The following is a 16,728-nucleotide window of genomic DNA, read 5'->3' as shown; positions in this document are numbered from 1 at the left end:
CTACACCCCCCTGAACATAAGAGGATCTGCGGTGGAAGTGGTCTCCAGCTACAAGTACTTGGGTGTACACATGAATGACAACCTCAGCTGGAGCAACAACACCACCAGCCTGATCAAGAAAGCTCATCAGAGACTCTACTTCCTCAGACGGCTGAGGCGAGCTGGTCTGGGAAGCTCAGTCCTCACCTCCTTCTACAGGTGTGCAGTGGAGAGCATCCTGTGCTCGAGCATCAACGTGTGGCATGGAGGCTGCACAGCTGCAGAAAGAAAAGCTTTGCAGAGAGTGGTGAAGGCTGCACAGAAATCTGTTGGAGTCAGTCTCCCCACCATCACAGACATCTACACCTCCAGATGCAGGAAGAGGGCCACCTGCATCATGAAGGACCCCACCCACCCAGCACACACACTTTTTGCCCCACTCCCCTCAGGAAGGAGGTTAAGGAGCATTAAGTGTAGAACCACTAGACTGAGGAACAGCTTCTACCCTGAGGCTGTTAGACTCATGAATCTCTAACTAGAATAATCACTGTGAAAAACCATATCATGTTGCTGCTGATCTGTTTCATGTTGCTGCTGATCTGTTTCAATGTTGATGTGTTCATGCGTGCACATCTGCTCACAGACTCATGTTCATGTTTGTGGTGATGTTCAATGTTTTTATGTTATGAGTGCTTAGTGTATATTTAGTTGATGTTTTTCTTAGTTCATATCTTAGATGTTATTACTGTTTTTCTTATACATTTTATTGTTGGATGTAACTGGGACCCCGTGTACATAATTTCGCTCCACCACATGTACCACATGAGGTGCGAATGACAATAAAGAAACTCTGACTCTGACTCTGACTCTGAAAGAGACCATTACTCTTAACTATCCATCTCTGAATAGGTGTAGCTCTGCATGTCCTGGAAACCCCCCTGAGGCAGCTGTTCATTTTAAGGAGGAAAGCAGGACATCACCTCACGCCTCTGCGACGGTGGTCATTTCTGACCCAGAAAGTGCTATTTAAGAGACTGAGCTGAAAACAGCACCTCAGACTGAGGAAGCCTTTCGGATGAGAGACTAAACGTTTCTACATTTTTTTTTTTTTATTTTTTTTTTTTGAATGTCCAGAGGACCAGATTGAACTTTTTGGATTTTTCTACCTGGATTATTGAGCAAGCATCAGGATATTTGAAAATCATTCTTCTAAGGAGTTCTCACTGCTTGAGTGTTCGTGCATGGTCTTACTCAGTCTTCTCAGTCCCTCCAGTGCTCTGGTCACCGATCCGTCTTGGGCAGTGTTGTTAGGGATGAAAGTGCAACATTTTTCTCCAATCATAGCACAGGCTCCCCCTTTTTGGCTAATACCATGTCCAGTGCCATACAGTTTTGTTTGGCCATTAAAGAGGTGGGTCCTAATTACTCAGCCAGACCCTCTACAAGCATCTCTGTTCATACGTGGCTGAGTAGTCTGAGGTCCAAAATGGGCCAGTATAGGCGATCACTGAGCTTCAGACTGGGCACCAGGCCTCCAGCGCATGCGATTTATCCATACATCTTTTTTGGTTAAATGCCATCATACACAAATAAAGATCATACCCTCTCCAGCTGGCCTGGTGTTTTCCACACGCTATGATACTGCACAGGTCGAACCGGAAGGTGGTTGCCTCACCCAAGGTGTAATTCAGCTTGATGCCCCCATAGCTGGATATGCAAAAATCTGCACATACTGCTGGAAGAAGTAAGATCAGGACCAGAACACTGCAGGGATTCCCCTTTTTTTTTTATCAACTTGAGTGCAGAGATTTCTGTTTTCTGTCTGGGCTGCCAGTTTGAACTGTACCTGTTGGTCTTGAAAAGTTATTTAAATAAATATATGTTAATATAAAAAGGTCACTTACCAATTATATGCCTAATGTGATGATTTTTTCTTCCGTCTTTGGTTTTATAAGTCTGTGTACATTTCATTTCATTAAGTGACATTGTACTAGATGGCTGCTAGTTATCAGTTTTCAATCTTATACATCTGTAAAGTAACCCACATTAGTTATACATTAACAAACACACACTATCATTCATACAGCAGAGACTCACTCACACTCCAACATCATTCATGCAACAAATATACATGGCATTTATAATGTTATATTTCCCTATACCTTCCTAAGGTTCTTATTTGTCCCTCAACTTATAAAAACACATTTCCATCACTGCCTTATTCTAAAAAGCTATCAATCCCTATCTTTAACCATAACAGCTCCATATGGTCATCTCTAGGTATTCTTCTTCTATATTCTTTCTAGTAATCATCCAAATACAGGTGTTTATTTTAAGAATTCTGCCATATCAGAAGCACATCCTCGAGCACAAGAGAAAAAATAAAAATTTTGCTGGGGAATGTATTGCTGACCAGTCTGTTTTCAACTACAGACCTAAGGAGGCTATAATAAGCAGAAACCCGAGGCCAGGTGACCCCTCGAGCCGGGGAGTCGTCGCACAAAGGTCCGGTGTTTTTTATCTCTCTCTCTGGACCTCAACAAACTCTTATCTGGACCTTTGTGGTTCTACCTGGTTCCGACAAAAATCGCCGGGTGGTATTTCGCTGGTTTTCTGCTGGGCTGGCCCTTGTGGTGTCTCCATAGGTGTGGGGGAAGTGTACCTGTGACCCTTGAATTGGACCAGAACCGAACCGAGGTGGCTGTGGGGGTTTTTGTCTTCAACAGAGCCGGTCTCAGCTTCAGTGAGCAGCCCGTTACTTTTAATGAAGGACTGTCCACCTCCGTGGAATTGCTGTGTTTACCTGGAGGAGACGCTCTGGTGCTTTGAAGCGCCGCCGGACCGGAGCAGAACCGGGCCAGGGATATCTTGAACCTCTTCGTCTCTCGTGCTGTGGAGCGCCGGAGCCGGACTGGAGCAGAATCGGACCGGACCAGTGTCGACTTCAGCCTCTCCGGTCAGTCTCGTTTTTCACCGGGTGTGCCTCTCGTGCTGTCGGGTGCGGAGGTGTTGTGCAGAGAAGAGGAGAAGCAGAGTGAAGGAGCAGGGCTGTGTGGTGCTCGAGAGAAGTTCGGAGTGTGTATCGGAGTTGCTACAGGCCTCCATCCAAACTCACCTGGATAATAATTAATTTTATTCCGGATCATGCTGTTGGCCCCTGTTGACCTGAAACGAGCTTGGATCATGCCTTTCACTTCAGGAGGATTTTCTGGCAGCTCGCTCTGCTATTTGCTGCGAATTATCTGTTTCTGTTTTGGCCTGTTGATTCTGGACCCAGCTTCTGTTTCCCATGGGAGCATCCATCCTACTTCACTGGGGGGCTGGAGCCCCCCTCAGCCCAACTCAAACTGCAGTTGGGCCACCTCGTCGGGTTTGTTTGCCCATTTGAATTGTGGCGTTTTATGGTCTGAATATTTTCTGCATCATTCATATTATTTCCTGATGCATGCTCAATAATCCAGGTAGAAAAATCTAAAAAAGTTAAATCTGGTCCTCTGGACATTCAAAAAAAAAAAGCAAAACAACAAAAAATGTAGAAACGTTTCGTCTCTCATCCGAGAGACTTCCTCAGTCTGAGGTGCTGTATTCAGCTCAGTCTCTTAAATAGCACCTTCTCTGAGTGGATCAACCAGTTTTGCTGCTGACAACCAAAACCAGCTGATCACATGCTCAAGAAGAACCATCAGCCTAACAATGGATCATTAGCACCTGATGGCTGTTTACTATTCACAGAGGGCTGAGTGATACTAGCAATCACAGCATTGTAAGAGGGGGATAATTGAACACATAGGCCTCCACCTCCATTTAACGATGGACGGTTTCTTTTCACAAAGATGGCCTCCTTTACTCCTCTCTCAAACCATCGTTCCTCTCTGTCCAGGATGTGCACATCTTCATCCCTGAAAGAGTGACCGCTGGCCTGGAGATGAGTGTAGACCGCAGAGTCCTGGCCTGATGATGTTGATCTTCTGTGCTGGGCCATCCTTTTGGCCAGTGGCTGTTTTGTTTCCCCGATGTAAGACTGATCACAGCCCTCCTGACACTGAACAACATACACAACGTTACTCTGTTTGTGCCGGGGGACTGGATCTTTGGGATGAACCAGTCTTTGCCGTAATGTATTTTGGGGTTTAAAAGCCACTGGGACGTTATGTTTAGAAAATAAATGTCTCAGTTTCTCTGATACTCCCTCAACATATGGAATGACCACTGGTCTGGGTCTGGGTTCCTCCTTTTCACCTGTTGGCTGACTGGAGTCCTGTTTGGGTTTCTTTTCTGCTTTTAGGAAGGCCCAGTTAGGATATCCACATTGCTCTAGAGCCTGTCTTGTGTGGGATTTCTCCTTCTGCCTGGCTCCTGAGCTAGTGGGGACGCTGTCTGCTCTGTGATACAGAGTCCTGATGACTCCTAACTTGTGCTCCAAAGGGTGATGGGAGTCAAACTGCAAATACTGGTCTGTGTGGGTGGGTTTGCGGTACACCTCGGTTTGCAAATGTCCTCTATCAGAGACTGAGACCTCACAGTCCAAGAAAGCCAATTTGCCATTTTTTTCATCTTCTCGTGTGAACTTGATGTATTTATCCACAGAGTTGATGTGGTCAGTAAAATGTTGGACTTCCTGAGGTTTAATTTTAACCCAGGTGTCGTCAACATACCTGAACCAATGACTTGGTGGTGTCCCTGAAAAGGACGTCAAGGCTCTCTTTTCTACTTCCTCCATGTACAGGTTGGCAACAATAGGAGAAACTGGAGACCCCATAGCACACCGATGTTTCTGCCTATAATATTGCTCCCCATATGTGAAGTAGGTTGACTGCAGGCACAGTTTCAAGAGTTCTGTGGAAAGCGTGGTCCTGCTGCTCAGAGTGGTGTCTGATTTTAATCTTAAACTGACCACCTCTACTGCATCATCAACAGGAATGCACGTAAAGAGTGATGTGACATCAAAAGAGACCATTGTTTCATCAGTCTCCATGATGACATCCCTCACCTTGTCCACAAAGTCCATGGTGTTCTGTATGTGGTGTTCTGAGCTGCCAACTAAAGGGATGAGTACAGACGCCAGATATTTGGAAACATTTTAAGTGACAGAGTTAATCATGCTAACAATTGGTCTTAAAGGTACACCTTGTTTGTGGATTTTAGGTAAACCATACAGACTAGGTGTGGCCTCCCCTGGGTACAGTCTGTGGTACAGAAAACCGTCAATAGCCTTGTCCTGCTCCAAAATTTTCAGGCAATCTATCAATTTCTTCTTGTAACCACTTCCTGGATCTCTTTTCAGAGGTTCATAAGTGTTTAAGTCACTAAGGAGTGTCATAACTTTCTCATGATAGTCTTTCTGGTTCAAAATCACTGTGCGCCTTCCTTTGTCTGCTGGGAGAATGATGATGTTTTTGTCCTTGCTAAGAGTGGTGAGTGCGTCCCTCTCCTCTCTACTGATGTTGGAAGGTGGTGGTTTGGCATTGCTGAGGCAGGCACTGAGACGTTTATTTTCTAAACATAATGTCCCAGTGGCTTTTAAACCCCAAAATACATTACGGCAAAGACTGGTTCATCCCAAAGATCCAATCCCCCGGCACAAACAGAGTAATGTTGTGTATGCTGTTCAGTGTCAGGAGGGTTGAGATCAGTCTTACATCGGGGAAACAAAACAGCCACTGGCCAAAAGGATGGCCCAGCACAGAAGATCAACATCATCAGGCCAGGACTCTGCGGTCTACACTCGTCTCCAGGCCAGCGGTCACTCTTTCAGGGATGAAGATGTTCACATCCTGGACAGAGAGGAACGATGGTTTGAGAGAGGAGTAAAGGAGGCCATCTTTGTGAAAAGAAACCGTCCATCATTAAACAGGGGTGGAGGCCTACGTGTTCAACTGTCCCCCTCTTACAATGCTGTGATTGCTAGTATCACTCAGCCCTCTGTGAATAGTAAACAGCCATCAGGTGCTAATGATCCATTGTTAGGCTGATGGTCCTTCTTGAGCATGTGATCAGCTGGTTTTGGTTGTCAGCAGCAAAACTGGTTGATCCACTCTGCGAAGGTGCTATTTAAGAGACTGATCTGAATACAGCACCTCAGACTGAGGAAGTCTCTTGGATGAGAGACGAAACGTTTCTACTTTTTTTTTGTTGTTTTGCTTTGTTTTGTTTTTTTTGAATGTCCAGAGGACCAGATTTAACATTTTTTAGATCATTTAGATGAGTAGTGTTGAACACAAGTAAAAATGTCTAGTGGTGATGTTTTTTATTTCTCTATAAACACAGATGGTGCCGACCTGACGCTCTGTATTGAAGTGTATTAAAGTTAAAATGTCTTTAAAACCCACAGCTGAATTTACAAAAACTTGGTGAGAAACATGTTTTCAATGTGTGGAATTAAAGGAAATCTAGGTGAAATGCTGCTTTTTTGTACACTAGTGAACACCTTTTATTTTCTCCGGCGCGCATGCATGCATGCATGCCCTCCTACACGCATCATTGTGTCCCCCCCACATTATGGATGCTTCTGATGCCCTTGTTCTCACCCTATCTCTAAGGGAGAGCCCAGACACCCTGCGGAGAAAACTCGTTTCAGCTGCCTGGAGTCGTGATCTCGTTCTTTCGGTCACAACCCAAAGCTCATGACCATAGAAGAGGGTAGGAACGTAGATTGACCGTTAAATTGAGAGCTTCATCTTTTGATTCGGCTCTCTCTTCACCATGACAGACCGGTACAGCACCTGCTTCTCTGCCGACGTTGCACCTATCCGTCTATCGATCTCACGCTCCATTTTTCCCTCATTCGTGATCAAGATCCCAAGATACTTAAACTCCTCCACTTGGTGTTGGATGAAAACGCTTCATCCCTGCGGGACATGCTGTCTGCATCTCTGCTGGGCAGGAGCGTGTGTGCGTGCTGCAGCCGGAACATCCACTCATCCACGCCACAGACTTGGTCCACCGGGCCAAGGGCAATAGCTCCTCTTGTTGTATTTTTAATAAATAATCAAAAATAAATATGCACAATGACTTTGGACTTTTAGGGGTGGAGATTTGAGTTTCCAAATCCAAGCAAACAGTTGCTGGAACGTACCCTATCAAAATAAGAGAGTTTCTGTATCTTGTTCCGGTAGGATGCGGCTCAAATTAAGCCCTACTGCTCCCCAAACTGAGCTTCTTTACACACCACCATCTCTGCTCTTTTTCAATATTGTCGGACCTCCTTTGACCAATTTCAGTCTGATCCTTTGAGTTTGTGGGCAGCTAACGACACAGGACTGCTGCTGACACGGCACAAAATGCGTGGAGCAGGAAGGAGGATGACGAGGCTCAGCTGACCCCGGTGTGGGATATACGGGTATTATAACTAAACAACTAATGGATGAGAAATGATCCTGCACTTAATACACACAAATCACACATACAGTGTTTAAAAGTAAATTATAAATATGAACAGGCTTCAGTGATGGCTTTAGCCTCTTTTTGGGGGTGCTCAAGCACTCCTACATTTTAACTCGGCACCCCTGAAAAATAAAGAAACCATCATTAGGATTGTGTAAAAAAATTCAGTCCTCAAACATTAGATTCATCAAAATTTTGCACAAATATTTAATAAATATGGAATAAATGGGGGGAGGCAGGGTGTTGCAACGGTTAGGGCGGCTGCCTCTCAGCGAGCAGGTTACCCTGGTTCAGTCCCGGTCCAGGGACCTTTCTAAGAGGAGTTTGCATGTTCTCTCCTTGCTGTGTGGGTTTTCTCCAGGTATTCCAGGGTGTACCTCTCGCACAGTGATGGCTGGACATGGGCATCAGCGACCCCCGCAACCCGAAAAGGAAGAAGCGGGTAAAGGTGATGGATGGATGGATGGATAGGTGGATAGATGGAATAAATAATGACAGTCTTAAAATGGGCTAGTGAAATCTGCTTTTTTTTTTGTTTGTTTTAGCAGTAGTCAAATCCTTGACCCACCTGTCAGTCAGTCCAGTAGACACGTCAGCAATTGACCACTCAGCAACCTCAATTTGTCCTTAAGTGAACGCCTCTTACATGCAGAGCTACAGCTTTACAGGCAGAGATTTCAGGAATGAGTTTACATCTTTTTTTCATGTTAATCTACTGTAGTAAAACTTTGTAAAACACACTGGAATGCAGGAAATAGACGTTTATAAAAAAGCATACAGATTTTTTTTTAATTTTTTTTTTTTATACAAATAAGATACCAAAAAAAGTAACAGAAACAGCTAGATTATAAGGGGAATGTAGAAAACTAAAAACAGGAACATGTCTGCATTGGTCCCTGCCAGGAGTCCAACAGATTCTTAAAGCCACTTAGAGAGGTCAAAGTCGAGAGCTTCAAATCTTTTTGTAAGATATTCCAGGAAACAGGAGTGGAGTAGGAGAAGGTCCTTTTGTCTAGTTCAGTCCTCACTGAGGGAACACTGCAGGTAATAATGTCCTGAGAGCGCACGCTGTAGCTGCACTCACACAGAGATGTAGTGGACTAGGCCTCCGACCAAAACCTGCCTCTGAAGACCTTCATGGGACAGGAACTGTTATTTCATTGATTTGAATCCAGAATTACAAATTAGCTCATCCAGACTTTCTAATTGTATCCTGAAGTAATCAATTGAAAAAACACTCTTCTTTTATTTTATCATTACTATTTTACAATATCTTGATAAATCAAAAGTGTGTTTAGTTCATGCCATTTTTAAATGTTGAAGTGAACCACTCATTTTAAATCAACTGTGAAACAGTATTAATGATTTTTTAATCCTCATTTAAATTAGAAATCAAGTTAAATGTCTATTTTACAAAGTAATTATGCATTTTGATCTTCTGTCTGAAATGAGAAAGAGTGATGTCGGTCAAAAGTCTGAGACAGTCAAGAACAAGTTGTTAGAACGGGCTGTCGTGTTTTTAAAACTCTCAGACAGTAAATAAGAAAACTGGCACCTGCAGTGTTTCTCACTTCGCCAAAACATTTCTCTGTCTGTTCCTAAAACATTCTTGCTGTTTTCTTGACTTGTAAAAACCCTTTGACATCACTAGAACCACACCCCTGTTGGTTGCTTCAACCAATCAGGACTTACTAAAGTGACCGGAAGCAGAACTCTTTAAAAGTCGACTCTTCCTGGAACTATTGGTCTTCTGGGTCTTCTGGGGTCTTGTGGAGTAGTTCTGGAGTGAAGTTCTGTTCTTCAGCTCTAGTAGTTCTGGAGTTCTGGAGTTTGTCCACTGCTGAGTGGAACTTCGGACTCAGTTTTCCAGTCTAATGGAGTCATCCATCTTTGCTGTGATCACGGCGCCTCGCTGTGACTCTCACCAGTCGAATGCCCTACAACTTTTGAGGAAGTTTGTTCTGTAGAACGGAGTATCTCACGACTTCTGCCGAGTCGCAGCCGCCCTGAGGAGACGCTGAAAGGTAGCGTGCCAGGGACCTCTTGACCGTAGCAGACCCATCCTCTGCCAAGGTAAAGAGTCGTCACGAGCTTCACGCGAAGTGTACCGCGGGCAAACTGCGTTAAAAAGGAGCATGTTGTTCTGGTTTACAGACATACATCTTCCTTCAACATCTCCCTTTAAACTCCTCCATATTTCCCATCTTTAAAACTCTTCTATCTTGCCAGTAATTAATCCAGATGCCTTTAGAAATGTCTGTTGTTTTTATTAAGTAAACGTGCCACGTTTTATTAATCAGAACCAGACCAGTCTAATCAAGTGTACAATGTTTTGATGTTAAATTTTGATTCTGTTAATAAATTACCACATTTATTTTGATGGGTCAAAGAAAATTAACGTCTCATGTCACTGATTAAACCATCTACGCACAGTACTTCCGTCACATGGCTGTAATTAGCTTGAAAAAGAGAGAACCCGTTATTTAAAAATAATTGTAGTGAAGCTCTAAAAAGCTAACCTAGCCCTTTAGAACACTACAGAGACATGTAGGAACATCATTATCAACATTAACATATTTTCTGACATTAAACCAATCCATGGCACATAAAAGGTTGGGGACTACTGTTCTAACAGGCTGCTTGCATTTACAAATTCAACAGAGATAAAGGGTGAAAGCTCAAAAGGATCGAACATTTTTTCTGTACTCCATTCTCACGATTGTCAGCTGCTCCGAAGTAATTAAATAAATTTCCTCAACATATTGAATGGCAGATATTTTTCTGTAGAAAATTGTTTCCATCACCTTCTGTTACCTTTTACACCATATATGCTTCCTGGTTGCAAATTTATCACTTCAGATTTGCTTAATTCAGTGCAAACTTTCACACCAAAGCATTCTGTTGCTTTATTTACACTATGTTCACACTGCATGTAAAATTGTCTAAATCTGACATGTTTGCCCATATGTAGCCTATAATTGATATATATATATATATATATATATATATATATATATATGAATGTCACAACTCGTTTTTTTCTGTAATCAGACCCAGTTCACTTTCACATGTGGTCCTAAATTGGATTGATGCTTGATGGTTTTCAAAGCAACCTGTCTGAACAATCGGTTGCATCTCTTCTGATTTTTATGTCACTGAAGTGTGACAGATGTCATAATTCTGCTCAGTTCTGTGACATGTCAAGTCCTGATGTTGCGGTCAACATGTTATACATGTTGAAATGGAAATGTTTGTGTGTCTCTAACAGCAAGATGTGAGTGAGTTCACCCACAAGCTACTGGACTGGTTGGAGGATGCCTTTCAGATGAAGGCTGAAGAAGACAGGTAATATCAGCCATCTAGATCCAGTAGAACGATGTTAACAAGTAAAATATTAAAACAATGTTTTTAGGAAACATTTGACTACAGATGTTCCAGTATACATGCTTTAAAGGATTCGGGGATCTGTAGGGACTCTTGTTCACTTTCCCCTGGTAGCTAAACTCATTTTAGGCTAGTGTGGTAAATCTCACATTTTGTATGTCATTAGAATAATGCCCCATTTGCACTGCTCCTACTGAGCCCCTGGCTCTACTCATCCTTCCACGGAAAAATCGCTATTCCACAGTACTTTTTAGTTGATTCGGGACCTTGTTTGGTCTCTGCTTCTCTGGTGGGACCGTGCGAACTGAGTTGGGACCGAATCATGAATGCAGGACACTGATTGGTCAGGGGGAGGAGTCACTGGATCGCAGAAACTTTTTACTGATCTACCATTTGCAATTTCTCTGGATGCGGAGCAGCGGCTGGATGTATTTTTTAAGATTTTAAAACAATAATGACAACGCCGTGTTTAATGCTGAATTCAAGGCATTGTTCGTGTTTGGTGACCGATGACAAAATTCGAGTGAGTGGTGTCACCGCAGAAGATCATACGAGCTGCCGACCCATTGAAGCACGTGAGGCCGCACCCTGAGCCCCGGCCTTGCCTGCTCACAAAGGCCGGATTCTGAGCCCTGGCAGGCGGGAGGACCGGGAGTCCGGGACGGAGGGTGGAAACGTTTTTTTTTTTTAACATTTTATGTATAATTTTTTTTTTTTTTTTAAGCAGTTAAGAATAAAAATAAATAAACGGTGCCGGCTTTATCATGAAATCCTGTTTTCACTTTGACTTTATTAAATAATCTGTCAATTAAAGTTAACAGCTGAAAAATCATAAAAAGACAATTATTGGATCTCTCAGGAATATTTCCATCAGACATGTTTAAAGAAGAGATACAGTCTTTGGTTCAAATTTATTCTATCTCACAGATGAACAAATCACTAAACAAGCATTACACTTTAAATCACTGTTTGATTGTTCCTCTCTCTTCAAATGAGGATTGCCAACTTTTTCTTTCTATCATAGACAAAGTCAGTAAGGTGAGAAATAACACTGATCACTGATCATCACTTAAATCACTACAATAAAATCTGTATACAAGAAACAAAACCACATATAAAAAATGAGTGCAAATACATCAAATGATGAAGAAAATATGGAATTTTAAATATAAATGTTTTTGTAGGATCTGGTTCATCAGATTTAATTCAGTTTATATAGCGCCATGTCCCAACACAAGTCTTCTCAGCGCACTGAACAGAAACATTCATATATAAAATAATAATTTAACATTATTTATCTGAGGAGCAGACTGCTTTGAGTTTAACTCATCGCAGAACTCTCACTCTTAATGGTGAACTAAAGTTCATTAAAAGTTCATTAGCAGGATTTTGGATTCTGGACACGCTTCCAGAACCGGTCCTGAGTTGGGGCTGAGTAGGAGCAGTGCAAAAGTGGCATAACTACTAACTACCCCCCCCCCCCCCCCCCCCCCCCCCAGACACCTCCCCCCTTTTTTTTCCCCACAATAAACAAAGACAGACTCTCTTCATCATCATAACTACTACTATCATGTGCTGGCTGAACGGAGGAGTGAGCATGTTCTTCACGCTGTGCTGTCTGTCAAATCATTTTAGGAATGTGGCTTGTGTAACACACAAATGTGAGTTGAAACAACGTCTAAACATTAGGTTCTCCTTCAACTCTTGGGGCTTAAAAAAGGAGCTATCAAGGCTACCCCTTGCCATGGCACAGTGCCCCCACTAGGAGCTAGTGATAACCACTGAGCTAGTTGTTGATTAGTTATTAATTAAAATAAAACAACTTTACATTTTGCATTTGATCATTTTGATCATATAGGCTGAATAGATTTACCGTAAAAACAACAAAACATCTTTTTATATTGTACTATCATTTATATGTGGTGGAGAGATGCAAGACATAACTAAAACCAGTTTTCACAAGTGGTCACATCCACAGGATGTTCTGGACATTAACAACTTCTTAGGACAGATGTCAGGTGTATTGTGACTTGGGGGGGGGGGGGGGGGGGGCTTAATTTCAAGACCCAATGGAGCATTAACAGCTTGATTGTTATAATATGTATGTATTTATTTGCTTATTTATTTTTCAGCGTGGGAAAGAAGCCAAAGAACCCCATGGTGGAGCTTTTTTATGGGCGCTTTCTTGCTGTGGGTGTATTAGAAGGTAATATGTGGTGTTCAATTTAAATAATTAAGAGAAGAAGAGGTGAGCTGGAAGATCACAGAGAAATAAAAGCTTGGGCATGATTTCATATTAACATCCACAAAGCAAGCAAGTCCATGCCCCAAGTAATGAAAGGTGATCTTGCCTTAATGAGATGCGATCCATGCAGAACAGCAGAGCATTTGCACTGATTGTAGAAGACCTTGACAGCTGATTGACATTGTGTTTATCATGCACGACAATACTGGCCCAGAGCTACCTAAAGCTGAACCAGTGGGTTCTGCTTCCCGTTAAATGTCCTTAATGTCTCATCTAGTATGTCTGCTAGCAAGCACTCCTCTTTTCTCGTAGTGGTGAGACTGTCATCAGTTTTTGGTTTATAAAATCGTGTGCTGTTTTTAAAGTAGCCGCAATGACTGAGTGCAAAAATGGAAAAAATAATTTATGATCTTTCAGTATCACAAATACAAAAGAGCCAAATAGGCAAAAAAATTTTTAAAGAACAAACATTTAGCATACATCAGCTAAACAAAGCTGTGTCTCCTTATTATCCTACAATACACCCCACCCCTTTTCAGTCTCTTAAAGTTGTTTATGTGAGTTTGCAAATTAAAGGTGATTTTTTCCTTTGCAGACATCTTTACAGAGAGCAGGAATATTTGATATAGCTTGCCACTGAAAGTGAAAGGGCAGCTGACAGTCTTGCCCAACTTGCACTCATTGCCATTATTATTAGTCAACTGTCTGTTAGCAAAATATCTCACAAACCACTGAACAGATTTTAATAAAAATTTCATAATGTCATCATTGGCTGTACATTTATGATTGTTTAACTTTTGGAATCACCCCATTTCAAAATGGTGAACACCTTTTTGACCTTAGCAAACACAAAAATGACTGTAGGTCAGTTAAATGTGTAGTTACTGAGCGTCAAGTCTGATGCTTTGAGAGTCATTAGCAAGACATACTACTGAGTGCTACTGATCAATATGGCTAAAATTCCACCCCTTTTCATACCATACCACTTTATTTATAGAGCACTTAAAACAGCAACAAGGCCAACCAAAGTGCTGTACAGACAGAACAACAGGTAACACACAAAGCAAAACCCAGCATAAGTTGATCTTAGTCAGCTATGACATAAAAGGCAGCAGGATATATGCATGTCTTCAAGGAATTTAATGTGGAAATACTTTCATTTCCAGTGTGGATCAATTAATATGTTGCATAATAACAGACCATTATAAGGTTGTCCAATGTTGTTTCAACCCTAATCTTTTACAGAGTCACCTTTTCTTGACCGTAATAACTTTCATGACACTCATTTATTTCTGCCTTATAACCTTGTGTGTGTGTGTGTGTGTGTGTGTGTGTATATATATATATATATATATATATATATATATATATATATATATATCCCTATACCTCCCTACAGGTCAAAAATTTGAGAACACTGAGATGTTTGGACAGTATCCCCTGCAGGTGAATGGCTTCAAAGACCTCCATGAATGTCTTGAGGCTGCAATGATTGAGGGGGAGATTGAGTCTCTGCACTCAGCTGAGAATTCTGCCAGATCTGGTCAAGAGGTCAGTACCATATATCTTTTCTTGAAAAATCGAGTTTAAAATCACATGTATTATTTAGTGAATACAGAACAGCCTTCCTTAATGGTTAGCTGCAAACATCCATCCATCCATCCATTATCTTCTGTTTATTTTTGAAGTCTGGTCGTGGGGGCAGCATCTTGATCAGGGAGGTCCAGACATCTCTTTCCACAGCCACCTCTTCCAGTTCTTCTGGGAGGATTCCAAGGCATTCCCTGGCCAACCGAGAGACATAGTCTCTTCAGCGTGTCCTGGGTCTTCCCTGGGGTCTCCTCCCAGTTGGACATGCCCAAAGTACCTCCCTAGGGAGGCGCTCAGAGAGCATTCTTACCAGATGTCCGAACCGCCTCAACTTGCTCCTCTCGACGTGGAAGAGCAGCGTTTCTACTATTGAGTCTCTCCTGATAACTGAATTTTTCACCCTAGCTCTAAGGGAGGGTCCAGCTACCCTGTGGAGGAAACTCATTTTAACCATCTGTGTCTGCAATCTCATTCTTTCAGTCACTACCCACTAGGGGTGAGAATCTCTGTGTCTTTCGATTCAGAAATGATTTTTCTATTGAAATGGTCATAAATTTTGTTTAAATTATGTAAGTGACAAGATGAAAAGATTAATCAACAATGTAAACAATAGAATGTTTTTCTACCCAGTGGACTTACCACTTTGGTTATGGCTAACCCCCACTGCAGCCTCTCCTCTAAGGGGTATAACGAACTAAGTCTAATACTTGAGTATTACCCAGAGTAATATTAGATTAGTTCAGCTTTAGGCTGTGTGTGAAAGTGATTCACCCAGACTTGTTGACGACCTCCATCTGTGAGCCACACCCTTATCTCACCCCGTGGCTCGTCCAACCTAGCAGCCGAAGTTCGATCATCGTCCACAGGGAAACTCACATTAACAGTCGCTCACCTTCTTTGTAGAACTGCAATTCTTACTGATCTGGTTCTGTTTAGAATCCAGGATTAGGATTCTAGGATGTTGTCTTAATATTCACAGCTGAGAAAACCGTTAAAACCTCCCTAAATTATTAAAATTGAACCATGCTTTTTAGATCCATGAACATGAAGTGGTGAAATGATAGTCCAGATTTTATTTCTTATGCTTTGCTTTAATTAATGTTTTGCAGGGGAACAGCGTTAATGCACAATCCAAAACAATGATTACATCTGGTTATATAGCAGAATCAGTCATTAAGAGTCCATAAATTGCTTGAAAGGTGTTGTTATTAATTGTTTTTGTGTCCAAGGGATTGAAAGTCCAATCTGTGCTGAAATTCCTTGCTCCGATGAGCTGAGACAGGGAGTTATGAGTCTAGGGCTGCAACAATTAATCGATAAAATCAATAAAAATCAATGATTGAAAGCGTTGGCAACGAATTTCATTATCGATTTGTTGTGTCGCGCGATTATGCGTCTTTCACGGCGCTGCGGAGCCGTTTTGTTCACCTGCAGTTCATTGTCAATGCTGACTGACTGAATAAAGTAAATAAAATAAAAAACTCTGCAGCGCGAGTTGAACAGAGCGAGGGGGAGGAGGAAGCAGAGCAGAGGCTGTTTTCAAAGGAAATTAAGTAAATTTTACAAATGACCGACGCAGCGAAAACTGTTCGACCCAAGTCCTCCAAAGTGTGGGAGAACTTCACAAAGATAAAAACTGAGCAACATGCTGCTTTGAAAAGTGACGTCACGACACGAGAGAACCACGGAGATGAAACGTAAACATGTCGGAGTCACGAGGAGGAGGAAGGAGCTGCAGCTGATACAACTCTTCATGTGTTGCAGGTGAGTCTCTACAATTTAACACATTGTTCTGTTTCAAGAGAGAAAACGTAACGTCAGTCTGTCTGTAGTTGAAGCTGTTTGTTTGTTTGTTTATCTGATTAATGACGGTGATAGAGAACGTGTGTGTTACTTTTTATTTAATTTAATTGGTACAATCAGTGTTTAAATGTGATTTATTAATAAATCTAACACACAGATAATTTAATGATTAAGCTTCAACTTTTAATTTGTTGGCAAAGTCTGAAGACACTGCAGGTATGGCAGGATGAATTGCATTTAAACAGGAATTAAAGTAATTTATTACATCTACTCAAATGTGTGTAATTAAGTATTTTATGTGTGTGTGTGTGTGTGTGTGTGTGTGTGTGTGTGTGTGTGTGTGT

At 41.9% G+C, this 16,728-nt stretch overlaps 1 protein-coding gene across 1 annotated transcript in view; it reads left to right on the top strand.

Annotated features, from left to right (window-relative positions):
- The window catches only part of usp25 (ubiquitin specific peptidase 25), a gene marked incomplete in the record, with an annotated part of 317,087 nt that overhangs the window by 155,949 nt on the left and 144,410 nt on the right, over positions 1 to 16,728 (top strand). The window contains 3 exon segments of the mRNA XM_037688164.1: positions 10,631 to 10,707; positions 12,879 to 12,952; positions 14,391 to 14,542. Of these exon segments, the coding sequence (XP_037544092.1) occupies positions 10,631 to 10,707; positions 12,879 to 12,952; positions 14,391 to 14,542 (303 nt within the window).

The sequence above is a fragment of the Nematolebias whitei genome, chromosome 14 (genome assembly GCF_014905685.2).
Source record: "Nematolebias whitei isolate Nwh7 chromosome 14, NemWhi1, whole genome shotgun sequence".
Lineage (NCBI taxonomy): Eukaryota > Metazoa > Chordata > Actinopteri > Cyprinodontiformes > Rivulidae > Nematolebias > Nematolebias whitei.
The sequence above is the reverse complement of the archived record's forward strand: the minus strand, read 5'-3'. Positions and strand labels throughout refer to the sequence as shown.